We start from the raw sequence: 15,285 nt of genomic DNA, 5'->3' as shown, positions 1-15,285 counted from the left end.
CCCACCTTTCCATTAAAGTTTTCCATTTAATATTAACTAAAAGTCGTGTTGTTTAAAGGCTACTTGTGTCTCACTTTTATTTTCATTCACATTCAGCTTGGCATTCCTGGTAAAGGAGGGCTATGAGGACAAGATAGTGATCGCTCACGACATCCACACCAAGAACCGTCTGACCAAGTACGGCGGCCACGGCTACTCTCACATCCTGAAGAACATTGTGCCGAAGATGCTGATAAGGGGCATCACGCAGCACCAGGTGGATAAGATCCTCATCGACAACCCAAAATGCTGGCTGACCTTCAAATGAGGCAGAAGAGAGACCCAAGGCAGGCGTTTTTGATGTAGCCTTAACTTTATCTTCACATCATGACTCAACAACCCACAATGAATACTTTGAGATTCTTGCAATAATCACCAGTCCAGACAGATTCATAAATGTGCTTTTGGACTCTTAAAACAATGAGCTTACAGGAGTTGTCCTAAATTGTTTATTCTTATTTTATTCAGTAATTAGCTTTGAATGAAAAGTAATTACAGGTTGTCGTTTGACTTAAAAGAAAAGTTTTTCTGGAGACTGACTTGAACAGGTTCAAGCTTGATTTTATATTTGGGATTACACATGATTCACTTTGTAAGCTAATTATATAAAGGAGCCTTGCAGGATCACAGTGCCTCTCATTAGCTGTCTTGTTTTGGCAACAACAACAAAAAAAAAGCTTTTGTTTGTCCACATAAATATGAATACAATCGAAGGCAAATATTTTCCTCACTCTTGAGGTTTTGTCTACAGTGGTGCTAATTGATTTTTCAATGTCAATGTAGTGGCTGCTTTCTTTGTATTTGTAAGTGACAGTTCTGCAAACATGGAAGGAAAATAATGAGTGTGTTTGTAATCAGTATGCCGCTCTGCTCTCGACACAATGCGGCTGTGTTAGATGAGTTGTCCTGTTGCCCCTCAGTGGGTGTCTAGTGGAGGCCCAGATGAAGGACACATTCTCCTCTCATCTGGGAAACAGGTGGCTTCACAGGGTGACTTCACACCATGATCAATGGCGTGATCGCCACAGCTGACTGTGCACCATGAAAAACTGTAACTTTTGATTAATCTTCCGAGACGATTAGGAAGTAAAGCCAGGGGATTTAATTTAACATCATATTTTACATTCTAGCTGACAATCATACCTAGAGTGGCTCAACAAATAGCAGGCGGATCGATGTCTGTCATCCAGTTCAAGTGAATGTTGCTGTCAGTGTGACTGTCCAGTTTTATGATGGTGACTAACCACCAAACTACCCTGTCGCTCCAACCAGCTGTCATATTGAGACAGACAAGAAAAATGAGTTACAGTGATCATTTTGTGACAGTGCGTCAACACATTTACAGAATTATTTTCTCTTTAAAGTGTTTTTACGCTGTGCAGAGTTAAAATGTCAGCTTTTATAATCATGCATCACTTACATCTTTTAACATTTTCACTCAAAATGCAACAGGTACCTTTTTTTTTTTTTTTTAAATTAAAGCACCAATATGGATTAACAACATTGTAAAGAGATTGGTGAATATGTGCATATAACTTTACCTTGTATAATTGAGTGCTACAGGTCAATACAATGAATCAACACTTAGTATGTGTTACAACAGCAGCTACAGTATGTTTGACATATCAGCAAACTTAATATGTAATGCAGAACAGTTAATTCAGGGTGCAGTAGCGACACTAATCAAGCCGACAGGAGTACAGTTCATAGCTGTATACATTAAAACTCATTGTAATTCTGTAATTACACTGTACAGTTATTTTCTTTTTACGCATGACTTCCTCAGCATCTTGATTCGTTTGCAATATGGAAAATGGTGAACACTGTCTCTAATAATCCAACTGACATTGAATCGAGGATGAGCAGTGAAGCAAAGTATATGCAGAGCGGATGTTTCCCTTGTTTCAATCAGCGTACAACATGAAGCCAGAGAAGGTGCTGTACTTGTTGTTGTTGCCCCCGTGCGCCTTTCCGCCGTCCAACTTGATGTAAATCTCGTCTCCGGGCTCGAGATGTAAAACTACACTGTTGCTGGCATAGTCGTAGTTCTGGTCGGCGTCTTGGGCGATGGCGCTGGCTCTCACCTGGAAGTAAGCAAACATGATATTTGTGCTGATGAAACTTGTTTTTAACTTACTGAAATCAGAACCGCGGACAGCTCCGTGAGGTCATCTCACTGACGACACATCTGTCGTTTTCATTTCAATTAAGAAGTCTTTTCTTTAATGAAATTACGTCTGTAATCCCGACATAATGAGTATTTTTATTGTACATACATGAGTAAAGCAAAGAAAATGAAACGTTCATACTATTTCATGAAGTATCATACCTGGTTGTTTTTACAGAGGTCGGCCCACATGCTGGTTCCATCCCCGCCTCGCATCAACACGTGGTAAACAAAGAAGTAAATCCCTGGTATTGAACAGGTGAATTTCCCTGTTGAGGGGTCATAGTGATTGCCGAGATTTGTGACTACGTCGTCGAATTTTAGCACTTCATATCCCTCATGTTGCTTTTTCAGTCCTGCATAAAATGCAATCTTTGGGATAGTGTTGTAGGTGGCGGCGCTGATGGCACCGGTGGGTCCATTTATTCCGGGTGTACCGGGTGGACCCGGAGGACCAGGTGCCCCTCTCTCTCCGGGCGGACCAAAAGGTCCAGGCGGCCCGGGCTCGCCAATCGGGCCCCTGGGACCCATCCTCCCCACGCGTCCCGGCTCTCCTTGAGGACCTTGGATGAACGTTGGAAGCGACTGAACCAGACGGTTGTCTTTGATCGGGTTGGTCGTCTTGGCCGCGGCCGTGGCTGTGGTCCCGTGGGAGTCACAAACCATTTGGCAGGACCCGAGCATCTCGTAGCGGGCAGGAGTCCCGGCGGAGTTCACCACGACCGGTATAAGAACCACCAACACCAGCACCAGCGCGACGCCACAAACACCAGTTGCGATCATCTGCGCTCTGCGGATTCGCTGTGTTCTCCGGAGTGGATGGTCTTCCAGCCTGCTTGTGAGCGATACCCTTGCCGAGGGAAGAATTTGACCTGATCCTGTATGATACTGCAATTTTTGGAGATAAAATAGTCCCTTAAATGTTTGTGCGCAAAAGTAACCATCCACAACTTTTACGCGCTGTAGTATCAGTCCAACTGGTTCATCCCCACCTTCTCACCGCAAGAAAAACAACAACAAAAGACTTTATGAGATGAAAAAAAGACACAATCTACGCTTTATGTTTATGCAGCACAAGTTTCCGCCCACCACGGTGCCACAGGAGAGAATGGGCTAGAAATTAAATGTTACCCATTTCAGTGTTTAGAGAATGAGGGGAGGGGTGGAGGTGATGGATGGGACAGAATCCGTGAATTTCTTAAATCAAAAGAGAGAAAGTGAAAAACAAAAGAGAGATGCAGCTTTGAAACGTGACTAAAATGGAACAAATAATATGGGCCACTACTCACATTTTAATGACACTTGCCTTACTTTAATGGATTTGTTTGTGAAATCAAAGAGATAGTTACTCTGATTACTTTAGCAGAGTTTTAACAGAGTATGTATTCGTTTTTTATTGATTATTGTAATGTAACAAACAATCTCAACAGGCTTTTAGCATTTATTCAAACAGCTCTAAAGGTCTTAAGCCTAATTAGGCCCATTAAAGATAAAAAAGCTATACTCCTTTGGCACCTGGGCACACCTCAGTGGTTCCCCATGTCCAATTTATCATTAGAAAGAAATCTATAGAGCCACTGAAAGGAAGGAGGGAGTCAGTAGGAGCTGGCAGTGAAGGATGACTTCATACAAATATACTGATGAAATGACTGAATGCTGGGCCATTTAGAGGGAGAATAGGATGAGATCACTTCATTAATTATGAACAGGAATTCATAATTAGCAGCTGTGTAACAAAATCTAAAATTGTTGAGTATCTGAAGAGATATCATGCATACTATATTTTCCTGGAAATTTACAACTGAATTTTAACTGATTCATAAAACAATCCAAACAGCTGATCTCTTAAGATTTTAAAAGCAAGTCCTGTCTAGATAAAGTGGCTTTTGTAAAGTTTGAGTGATGAGAGGCTAATTCTTAGTGAGGAGGGCAGATGATGATGTGCTCATGAATGCAGAGGCTGTCACTCTGTGTCAATGGCACCTCACTGCCAGGTGGAGAGATACATGAACAAGAAGGAAAAACACAGAAAGCCCCATTTGTTTGTTTGTTTGGAGGGAGGCTTTGATTGCCGCCCGGATGAGATTCGAAATGTGTGTTTGTTGAATAATGATCTCAAAAAGTGCCAACAGAACTACTGACCCTCTTAAAAAATGATATAGCTTAATTAAAAGTGGTGGGTAAAAGTTAAAATCAAATAATGATCTTCATTATTTACATTTTAAGAAATGTGATGTGCACTAAAATCATTGCCATAAACCTGTGCTGCCAACAGTTCAGTTATACATTGATCCTATATATTTAACAGTATGACTAACAATGACAGAAAAACAGAAACAAAAAAAAGTTATGTTTCACCATTGCAGAGTATTTAAAATATAAGGGCAACATACAGCATATACTTGAATATACACCTCAATGACATAAAAAGCATGTCATTTTACAGTGGCTCAGTTATGTCCTACACAGAATATGTCTGTAATAAAATCTATTCACAGAGTTTAATTCTCACTGATGCATAAAAGATATCAAGAGTTTGTGTCGACAAATGGACAACAAGCAGCAAGCACTTACATTTACACTCGATGTCACACCCGCCACAGATGGCAGTCACAACTTTAGGTTAGACCATTGTCTCAACTCGAAGGCGGAACTGAGCAACTGCAACCAAACTACACAACCTTAATTCTGCATTCTCCTACCGTGGTTATAAAGGTCAAGAGGTCAGGACTTTTTCTGTTACACAGCCAAGTTAAAACAAAGTATATGAGAAGTATAATTTTCCATTACACTTGTAAAGAGGTGATTCAAGGATCAAGGGAAGGACAAATAAAACCAAAACAATATCAGTAGAAAAGAAACAAATGTGTAGGCCTGCATGTTTTTGGCTCTTGGTAGAACAGAAAAAGGTGAAAGTATCTGCTTTAGATGGACTTCGACAATTAGGTAATGTTTTTGTTATTATGTTAACAATGGATCACATGATTATGTGTAATGTGAAAGTTTTAATTCATTGTGATGAACCCAGAGTCCATTATCACCTGGCTTCAACTCCCCTCAGCTTTAAGGACTATTTGAATGATTTCCAGCTCATTGTTTTGGTTTACAGTCCATAACTTTACTGCAAGATCACTCAACAAATCACACAAAGTAAGTACCTCTATTAAACCACTTACCAAGCACCAGCTGGACTAGTTAGACAACACTGTGGAGTATTTAACAGCTAAAAAGTCAGATATTTCTCTGAGGAATTAGTGGAAATCAGTGCTAAAAAGAGAGTGAATACTGGACTTAATTTGTCAGGAGGCCAGAAATACAACTCCAAATGAATGTTAATGTTGATAAACTTCTGTTTTCTAACACGATCACAGCCATATCAACTTAAAGGGAAACTCTGGTATTTTTCATCCTTGGCCCTACTTTCCCATCATTTTGTGTCTAAGTGACTAATGGGGACAACAATTTTTGAAATTGGTCCAGTATTGAGGAAGAGCGATGCAGCTGGATGCTGCGAAACAGGCTGCAATATAATCCGACAGGGCAATTGCACCCCATTGATCCATGTCCACTAAAAGTGCTTGGTCTGCCACTGACAGGTTCAGATTGTTAAAGAAGTGTCTGACAACATTAGGGAAAGGACCATATAGAGAAATAAAACATTTTTCTTTAACTTTTGCTCGATCTGATCGGTTTGTTATTCTGCCTAAACAAGTCTCTCTCAATAGGTTCGATCTGAAATCTCATGAAAGGTGACTTTTTGCTGGAGAAGACACCGGTGGAAACGTAAGTAAAAATTGGAGAGAGGAGTGCTGGGAAGAGTTTGTTGTGTTGGGGTACAGAAAGTGTAACTTAGTGTGGTCTAAAATAAGTCATGGCTGGATTACAAAAAATGTCAACTCATGAGAATGAGACTTCTCCTTGAGTGAGACTTGGTTAGACACAACAACAACAGACTTGATTACATTACAGCTGATTTTGCAGCTGCTAGCTGGAACAGTTTCAAAAATGGTTGTCCCCATTAGTCATTTAAACACAAAATTATGGGAAAATATGGTCCAGGTAGAAAAACATTGAATTTTCCCTTTAAAAGGATGTTTCTGTGTTGTGTTTACAGTTTGTGTCCGCTGCCCCCAGGTGGCCATATAAATCAGTTAATACAGGTTTGATAATAAAGGTTATTTCTTTTGAGCATAAAGTTGACAACATAGTTAACTTATAAAATGTCAATGTGTTTTAGCTTGAAGAGAGCTAAATCTCTGTTGAACCTTTAGAAAGATGCAATTAATTTGATCCCAGCTACAACTTGTCATTGAAGGCCACCAGAGAAATTACCACACTGTGTTCCATATTTTCAGCATTGCAAGCTGTTATGCTAAGAAAATGAATGTAAAACTGAGTGTCATTCAAAAATAGACAGAACAGAAAAGGCCCTGAAAATCTGCTTTGTCAACTTCTTATGAGCGATGGAGTCTTAGATGATTTGGTTATTTCTGAGAGATTTCTTCACTGGTCTGAAGTGGCTGGGGCTCGTTTGGTAATGTCACGTAAACCCACGCACCAATCAGGATTCAGCAATTATTTGAATCAGAATCTGATGACAGCTGGTGGGTTGTTTGCTGATGTTGTCAGTCTACTGTCAATCAAATTTGATCAACACGCACCTGCACAGTCCTGATGAACCAGTTTATCTGGGGTTTTGAGTGTTAAACTCTTACTAAGAATGTTTTCTGCTGATCTTTAAAGCCCCCCTTCAGTCAGAAAGGTGTGTTTATTCTTGTTGCTTCACTGTGATGTTTGGGTTTCACTGAGCAGAATGATGTATGTGCAGAGTTTGACACTAGAAAGCTGTTTTCACATTCGATTGCTGAAGGGAGAAAGTATCTTTGAGCTCACCTTAAATCTTAGTTTTAGGCGTGTACCTAGGAGCATGATTTGTGACATCACAAACATTTCGGAGCCTATTGTGCTCCAATACTTACACAAGTGGTATGGAAATTTGAAGCCTGCAGAGCACATACACTTTTCTTTGAAGGGGAAGACATCTTGTCTGTAGTAGTAGTAGTAGTAGTAGTAGTAGTAGTAAACCCTTAGAAATTAAAAATATTTGCATATTCATAGATTCTGGATTTTTCAATGAGGGAGAAGGGTAGGGTGTGTTTTTAAGGCTTTTAAAGGAGTCTAGTCAAAGCAGTGTATACAACTTCAAACATGTCTGAAGGGGATTTTTAATTTTGGTTTTGAGAGGCTTTAAAGGTCATCAAAAACTAAAAATGACCTCCGTGGATACTCACACAATGCAGTCAAAGTCCATGGGAGTTTATGGATGATTGTAATTAGTCTTGCAAAAATGGATGCCAATAATTGTTCAGAATACTGTGAGAATCCTCTCACAATACCCCTTTAAAATACTCGTCATCTTTATTGGTTGTATTCTTTCCTCTCAGTATCTCCTGTTTTCATGTTATTTTGTTTAATTCATGAATCTCTGTTATTACAGTAGTTTGAGAGGGCACGCCATGTGAGCTAAAATACATGATCATATATAAAAGAACACATTTTCTGTAGGAAGGGTGCAAAGTGAGAAACAGAATGATTATATAATAGAACAGTATATAAAGACACACATGCACACATACACAAACACAGTGGGACATACTGTGGCGGCTATGAGTCAGTGAGCACTTGTTAGTGGTCAGGCTCTTTTCCTCCAATTGGCACAAGCCTCCGGTGACTCAGGGAGACTTGTCAACCAGAAGCCAGAGCAAACAGCAGTGTCAAAATCCACCAAAAGCTGTAGGAAGAAGACGCAGCTATTAGAAGCTTTTCACAGTATCACACCAACTGAATCCGAGTGCACATGTTTAATTCCTTATTTGTCCATAGTTGACATTCATCGCTCTTTCCCAGCACAAGATCTTAGTTACTCAGCTCACCTCCGCCAACGTATTTAAAGATTCCTCTGGTGGTTGGGAGCTCTGACAGGTTGTTTTGAGTTTCGACTTTGGAGTTCATTTACAACCAGTCAGGCAGGAGTCCTGGGGGAGCCTGATGATATTTGACATCCGGACAAGCAGATGTTCAGAGGACATGAATAAAACATGGAGCCCATCTGACCACAGACCGGAGGCTTTTTCGATTGTCTAATGAAATATGAGGCGTGATTTCAATCTAAAAAAAAGATTTTAAAAATCCTTTTGCCAGATAAATGTGATGCTGCATGAAATATGTATGACATTTATGGGGCCTGACCTGGCTGGCTGCAGGGCACAATTGTGGTAATGACAATCACAGCTGAGACAGGTTCGTCAAGCAGTTTATCTGGTGAATGGGAAGGAAACTGAATGGACCTCTCATTACCAACGAGGGATATAAACAGCAATATTATGTGACCACTAACACCCAAGTGTTGATCAACTGATAAAACCCCATGTGTGCCGGGTAGCCATGTGATAAGTTGCATATCCCTCAGTACTTTTCACACATTCTGCTCCTTCAGAATTTGTGTTTATCTTTTTTTCTCTCTCCCTGTTTTCAAGACAAGTCAGCTCAGCAGGCGGGATAACATAATGCGTTACCACACCGCCCACTCAAAGCTGGTCCTGTACTTTACTTAAGATAGAGGAGCGATCGCAATCGTTCAACTTTAGTTGGAGAGCAGGAGCTTTTCATTCATGTGAAAATAAGGTGTAATTGGTGATTGTTTTGTTGATCTCATTATTTGCTTCTCGCTGACAAGTGAACAATTGCTCACCTTGATTTGTGCGCATGTGCTCGTGTCAGTGTGCTGTTCATCAACACTGTGGGAGATATTTGTGTTTTTCAAATGTACTCTGTTCACATGTGGACCTCCAGAGGACACTTAATTCAGATTTGTCCAAAATATCAAGCAATGAGTTTATCCCAAAATACATGTAGGCTACAGCTCAAGCTTTCAGGAGACACATCGTATTCAAAGCTTCAAGTACACAAATTTGTAGAGAAAAATAGCTCCTGGTGAAAACTCTGACAATGCAGTGAACATAGTGATTCCAATATATTTCCTTGCTTTTTTAAAAATTGTTCCTGGACACCCTTTTGGAACATTCAAAATCTTTGTTTTTTGTTTTAAGACAATAAGATTTTAGGACTCAATTAAAGACTGAAATAATAAGATGGAGATTTTTTTTACAGTGCATCTTTCTCTGTTATTGTGGTGATTTTCCAGGTAATATTTGGAAAATGACTTTTCAGATTTGCTTGTATTTAATGTCCCCGAAAGTGATCATAAAAAAGTTGACATATAATATTCCAAGTCTTTATTCCATTAATGAGGCTTTTTTGCACAGGAATTGAATGTCTGCCCTTGCAGAAAAACAGTTTCCTCATATGCATCCATTATGTACTTGTCATTGATAGTGCTTGATATCCAATGCCTATTGAATATCCTTTGCTTTTACAGGCCAACAAGGCTGTACAACAGTGCTGCTCATTGCTTGTTTATCAAGGATTTATAATTTCTACTGTTTCGTGTTTCTAATTAAATTTAAATATCATGTTTTCCTCTCTGAAGCATCCTCCTGTCCTCCAGCAGGAGCTCAAAGCCAAACACGTCATCCCTCTCAAACAGTCTGTGAATAAGATGTTGAATCATGTGTTGCATCCTGTGAGAGGTTTAGTGATAATATAGAAAATAATACAAATGGTTTACAAAAAATATGAAATGCCAGCTATATGAAGGGGATATGTGGTACAATGCACAAAGATCTGCATGGCTTAATAAACTAAAACAAACAAACAAACACAAACAATTAACAAAAAGCAAGAAACTTACCTAGTAGAGGTGGAAGACTCATTTGACCCAACATGAATGATAATCTTCAGGTTTGAATCACAAATAGCCAACATATTCTGATATTTGATATTTAAAATGTGTTTAAAATTGTCATACCAACATATTAAACTATAATATCACCGTAAAACCACTGAAGTTTCCACAGTGCCAGTTCAACAGTAGAGGACAGTGGGACACATCAAGATTAAAAATAAAAACTGAAAAACACATGATAGAAAAATGTGCTGAGTAAACTGGATAGGATTTTTACAAACAATAGTAACGTAACGTAATGTCTATAAAAAAACAAATTTTAAGGCATACTATACTTGAATACTTCTATTTTATATTACTTTATGCATACTTCTACTCCACTATGGTTTTTTCCTATCTTTTCATCCCATGACAATTATTTGACAGCTATAATTTCTAGTTACGTTCCAGATAAAAAATGTATATATATATAAAAAAAGTTACACTTTCATTTAATTCATACAAAGATTGTCAAATTAAATGTTATCCATTTTTAAAGAATAATATAAACGTTTATAAAGTGGATAAGTATATAAAGTAGCTAAAATGAGTTTCACCTTCATCAACTGCAAAATTGAAATGCTGCACATTGTAATCCATTAGTATTAATAATATATAGAACTCTAAAAGGGTCCATTAAGCTGCATGAGTTCTTTATTTCTGTTATTCTAAGTATATTTTTCCATCTATCTGTACTTTTACTCAAGCAAATATTTGAATGCAGCTTTTACTAACATTTTTATATCATTAAGATTACTTAAGTAAAGGATCTAGTTGATAAAGTTTTTTTTTAAGTATGCAAATTACAAAAATACTTAAAATAGTCAACAGTATCATGACAATGTGGAAAATATCTAAGTAAAACGAAAACTGTCTGTGGGGAAATGCTTGTCCCTACATTCCAGGAGTGTTTTGATTGCTCACAATAAAACTTAATGTATTGCAACCTGGAATAAAAGATTACAACAAAGGATTATAACAAAACCTAAATCCTCTATGCAACAAGAAATAAGTAGATTGATTTTCATCGAGATGTCAATCGATGCACTGTTTTGCTGATGGTATCAGAGGGCGAAGTGTCACATTTTCTGCCGATGAGATTGAGCGGCAGCGAGGGGCTTAGTGGCAAATACAATTGAGGAGTGTAAACATACCAAGGGCCGCAAGAGGCCGATCAATGCCTCCAGTCTGGGATTGATTAATTACCCCAAGAAAGAGACTGAGGTGTGAGGGCACCAGAGAAACCTGATCAGAACAAGATTTATCACCCAATCTCTTTATCATCACTCCCTCCCCCCCCCCCCCGCCACACTTTTTTTCAATCCTACCTTTCTCCATTTACCATCTTGAGTGTCATGATGTGAATAGCTCCTTTTCATGTTGTAGAGGTTAAAAAAAGATTAAAGAACTATGTTAAGGTGACCGTAACCTATATTTTTAAAGGATATCAGCCACAAATATCAAAAGGAAACTTCATGACCCAGTTCCTTTATAAACTGGTACACCAATAAAGGCTATGAAACTTATAATATTCATTATTCTCACTGGTTCCTGAGGCTCCATGGAAAATTTTATTATGTAAACTGATGTGTAAGTGATTTATGTTGTTAGCTGTGTGATTTAAAACTTTAACTGCTTGAAGAAGACAAATACTAAGAATGCTATGATTTTCACTGGTCATGAAGGTGAGAGTTAGATGAAAATCTTGATACCGCTCTCATCTCTAAGCGTTAAATATGAGCCTATAGCCAGCAGGCTATCTTAGCTTAGTGTACAGACTGGAAAATGAGAAACAGCTAGCCTGGCTCTGTCCAAAGGTAAAACATCTCTTTTGTTTAATACATGTAAAAAACACCAAAGTATAAATCCGGTTGTCTGGGAACCTGACAAATCTTCATCGATGCACCCCACCAAGTAGTCCAACACAAAACAGTCTGTGAAACCACAATGTATCACTTTTGCAGATTTTTTTGGAATGAATAAACTAGCAAGATATAATGTTAGATGGTAAGTGGACTTTATTGCCTTAGAGCAGAGGCACACTAAATGTTTCGCCATTTCCAGTCTTTATGTTAAGCTAAGCTAACTAGCAGCTGGATATTGTATCTTCATATTTCCCAATAGATATGAACATGTAATTGATTCTCTCATCAAAATGTTGTGCCATCTCAAAATGTTCCTTTAATATCTTAAAGGTGGGTGTTTTTCTTCAACTTCTTTGGTAATTGTCTGGCTTTTATGTCCACTTAAACTTGAGTTGTTGATGTAGTTTTTCCAGTTTCTGTTTGTTTCACAAAAAAGAGAGAAAAGTGGAGAAGATGACGCAATAGGGAAACATTAAATCTCTGGGCACAAATCAGATCTACATTTAGAAACAACCAAACACATGAAAGGGGAAACAGATATCTGTTTCTTTCCTCTGATCTGCAATTACACCTCAACTAAATGCAAATTATTGTTCAACATAGTGATTGCAACAACACAGTCTGGCTCAACCTTGACCACACATCAGACCTTCACAAAAACAATGCGGTTGTTGAATGGAGATGCTAACGAATTGTTCCCCTGACTCATTTGCGCTTTGCCAACAATGCATCAGGTCCAGCACTTTATTTACATCATAATGATAATATGCAAGACAACAACAAAAGCAGACCTGGATGATTTAGTATTTCTGATGTTTTTTTTGTTTGTTTGTGGCAAACATTTTTTTGTAGTGAGCTTAAAGTCTTTAAATTTTTATATTTGGGATTTTCTCCCATTCTTCCTTCCCTCCACCCATGTAATGTTTCCTGCACTGCTGGCTGCAACACAACCCCAAAGTATGATGGATGGATGATTGTGGCCAAGGAGTTATATTTGAACTTCATCAGTCAACAGCACAAATCCAGACTCAATTACATCAGGCTTCTGTAGATGTTCTGTTGCTTCTGAAATTGGATTTTATGATAATGACTCAGGTAAGGTTTTCTTCTACTGACTTTTTCTTGATCTTCCCCTAAACTGCCATCTCTTCATTACATTTCACACTGTGGAAACTGCAAGCTGACAACGCTTTACTGTCTTCTTGTAGCCTTCCCCTGCATTGTGGGCATCAATAATTTCAATTGTCAGTCTTACACAGTTGCTTAGAGGAACCCATGGTTGCTGAGTGTTAACACAAGGTTTGAAGAGTCAGACTATTTGTAAAGCTTTGAAATTGGCCCCAGCTGACATTTCCTAATGACAATTGTTGAAATGCCTTAGGCCTAACAAACTGATTAATGTCTGAGACCTTGTAAAAAGAATCCAAGACTTCAGAACTCTTAGGGTGTCCAAACATGCCACACTGATGTATTTCATTAAAAAAAAAAATTGTTCAATTTGTGTGTCTGTCCATATCTGAGAGAGACTGTGTTTGCAACTTTTCCACGTTTCCATGCATCTGTACTTCCTTGATGCAAGATTGGTCTGGCCTCTCAGAATAAATGTGAGTGCCTTAATTGATGTAGGAAATGTCACACATAGACAAATAAAAGAAAATAAAAATGCATTCATCACAAGAAAAACTACCAAATACAAACAACACAAATGCCAAATACACAACACAAGAGCAGTACACCAGAGGTTCTATCATAAATCCTTCTTGACAGGACTTCTTCACTCTACCTATGGATCAGTTTTCTATTTCATTGTACTGGCTTTACATCTTGAACAGTCAAATCACGTCTTAACCTAAATGTCCCTTATTTATATAGTCTTATATATGTGTCCACGGTCCATCTAAGCCATTGTCTCGATGCAGACCACACGTTCCATCATTATCAGCTCTGTTAAGTCCTTCAGCCATTGATTCAAACAAAATCAATTTGATTGTCTTACTTTTCAGTTCATAAGAATGATCTTTCTTCCACAAAAAGGAAAGCCAATGTTGTCAGATGTTGTGTTTCTGCACATTTTAATCCATCCACTTAAACTCCCAGCAAACACATTTTGGAGCATAGTGACACATCTACATTTAATTTTGAACATAATGTTTTTTTCCTACTCAAAACTGTCTTATTTGTGGGCAGTGCTATAACACATAGCCATGCCAACATATATCTGACTTACTGACAGCATCAGCATCAGCTTCTGGGGAGTTACATATATTCAGTTTAAAATCTCATCATCTGTACATCATCTGATAGAGATATAAGTTTGTAAAGTTTATGTACTGAGCTTTTATTTGTTACAATCTCTTTTAATGTCATATCTGTATCTTCATCTGAGGCCAGCAATGGTACCTTAAGATATGAGTTTCTGTAGTATAGAATTCAGCTGTATGTACTGCAGAAAATACAAATCATTAAGGTTGAAATTAAATTTTAAGCTAATTGAATATCATTATTATCTCCTGCTTTACAATTTTGCCCAGATTCCTAGCATCATGGCTTTCCCACTCCTTACCAATAAGAGTCTTCTCTCCAGCAGTGAATAATGGGTTCTCCTATAATGGACATGAATGCAAAACTAATCCATCAATTGTACATTTCTTTTGGGTTATCTTTAACATGAAAAAACATTTAAAATGAAAAAAGTAATAATTGGGCTCTTAATGTTTGTAATGACCTATGTACAATCTGCAAAGAAAAAAGGGATACTTGTTTTTTTTACTCTCACCAGCAACTTTCTGCTCCAGCCACATCCAGCTGCAAAAATTACACTGGCCATGATAGGCCCAGAGCATGGGGTATTTTCCATTAAAGGCCAAATATGTATATATTTCTGTTATTCCCAATCCTCCTTTATTTCTATGTCTTTCCAGTTTGGTCTTTGATTCTCCAAAAGAAACATTATAAAACACTTTTTAATTTCTTTCAACCAATATTCATGTAATGTAAGAGGAATCGAAGATATCATAAAAGAAAACGTTATTTTAATTATCTCTGCTCCACAAGGATAGCAAAAGTGTTCCCAATCTGGTAAGATCTACTGTAATAGTTTTAATCAGTTTAGGACCATTTATCTCGAATATATTCTCAATGGGGGAAATTATATTAATTCCAAGATAATTTAGTTATGGCAAAATGGGCAGGAAAAGTTATACAGTTTACCTGAGTTGTTTCGATTTTGTTCCAATTTTTTAAATGTAAGATATATATGTATATGTATATTTATATAATATATATTTAGCCATATAAGATTGCCAAAAATCATTTATGAGCTTAAAAAGTGTGTCACTGAGACTGTTGGATTGAACGAGTTAATAATATAT

The 15,285-nt window shown here is 37.9% G+C and overlaps 2 protein-coding genes across 3 annotated transcripts in view; one reads left to right on the top strand and one right to left on the bottom strand.

The window, feature by feature from the left end:
* pter (phosphotriesterase related) overlaps nt 1-1,527 on the top strand; it is a 291,456-nt gene extending 289,929 nt beyond the window's left edge. Inside the window, exon 5 of one of the 2 annotated variants that reach the window (XM_062428973.1) lies at nt 97-1,527. In XM_062428973.1, the coding sequence (XP_062284957.1) occupies nt 97-307 (211 nt within the window). In that variant the 3' untranslated portion in view covers nt 308-1,527. The remainder of the gene's footprint in view (nt 1-96) is intronic. The other variant, XM_062428972.1, reaches the window with a different exon arrangement.
* On the bottom strand, nt 508-2,989 carry c1ql3b (complement component 1, q subcomponent-like 3b). Its single transcript, XM_062428974.1, has 2 exons — nt 2,369-2,989; nt 508-2,123 (listed from the first exon to the last, which is right to left on the bottom strand). Exons 1-2 carry the CDS (start codon nt 2,987-2,989, stop codon nt 1,944-1,946), a joined length of 801 nt encoding a protein of 266 aa, XP_062284958.1. The 3' UTR covers nt 508-1,943.
* Between the last annotated feature and the right edge of the window lie 12,296 nt (nt 2,990-15,285).

This window comes from Scomber scombrus, chromosome 11, assembly GCF_963691925.1.
Source record: "Scomber scombrus chromosome 11, fScoSco1.1, whole genome shotgun sequence".
Lineage (NCBI taxonomy): Eukaryota > Metazoa > Chordata > Actinopteri > Scombriformes > Scombridae > Scomber > Scomber scombrus.
Note: the sequence above shows the minus strand (reverse complement) of the source record. Positions and strands in the feature narration are given on the sequence as shown.

What these genes read in the sequence shown, in the direction of transcription:
- c1ql3b (XM_062428974.1), bottom strand. Translation starts at nt 2,989, where the DNA reads ATGATCGCAACTGGTGTTTGTGGCGTCGCGCTGGTGCTGGTGTTGGTG. An exon ending in ACCTCTGTAAAAACAACCAG is followed by an intron (nt 2,124 to 2,368) that starts GTATGATACTTC and finishes GCTTACTTCCAG; the next exon opens with GTGAGAGCCAGCGCCATCGC.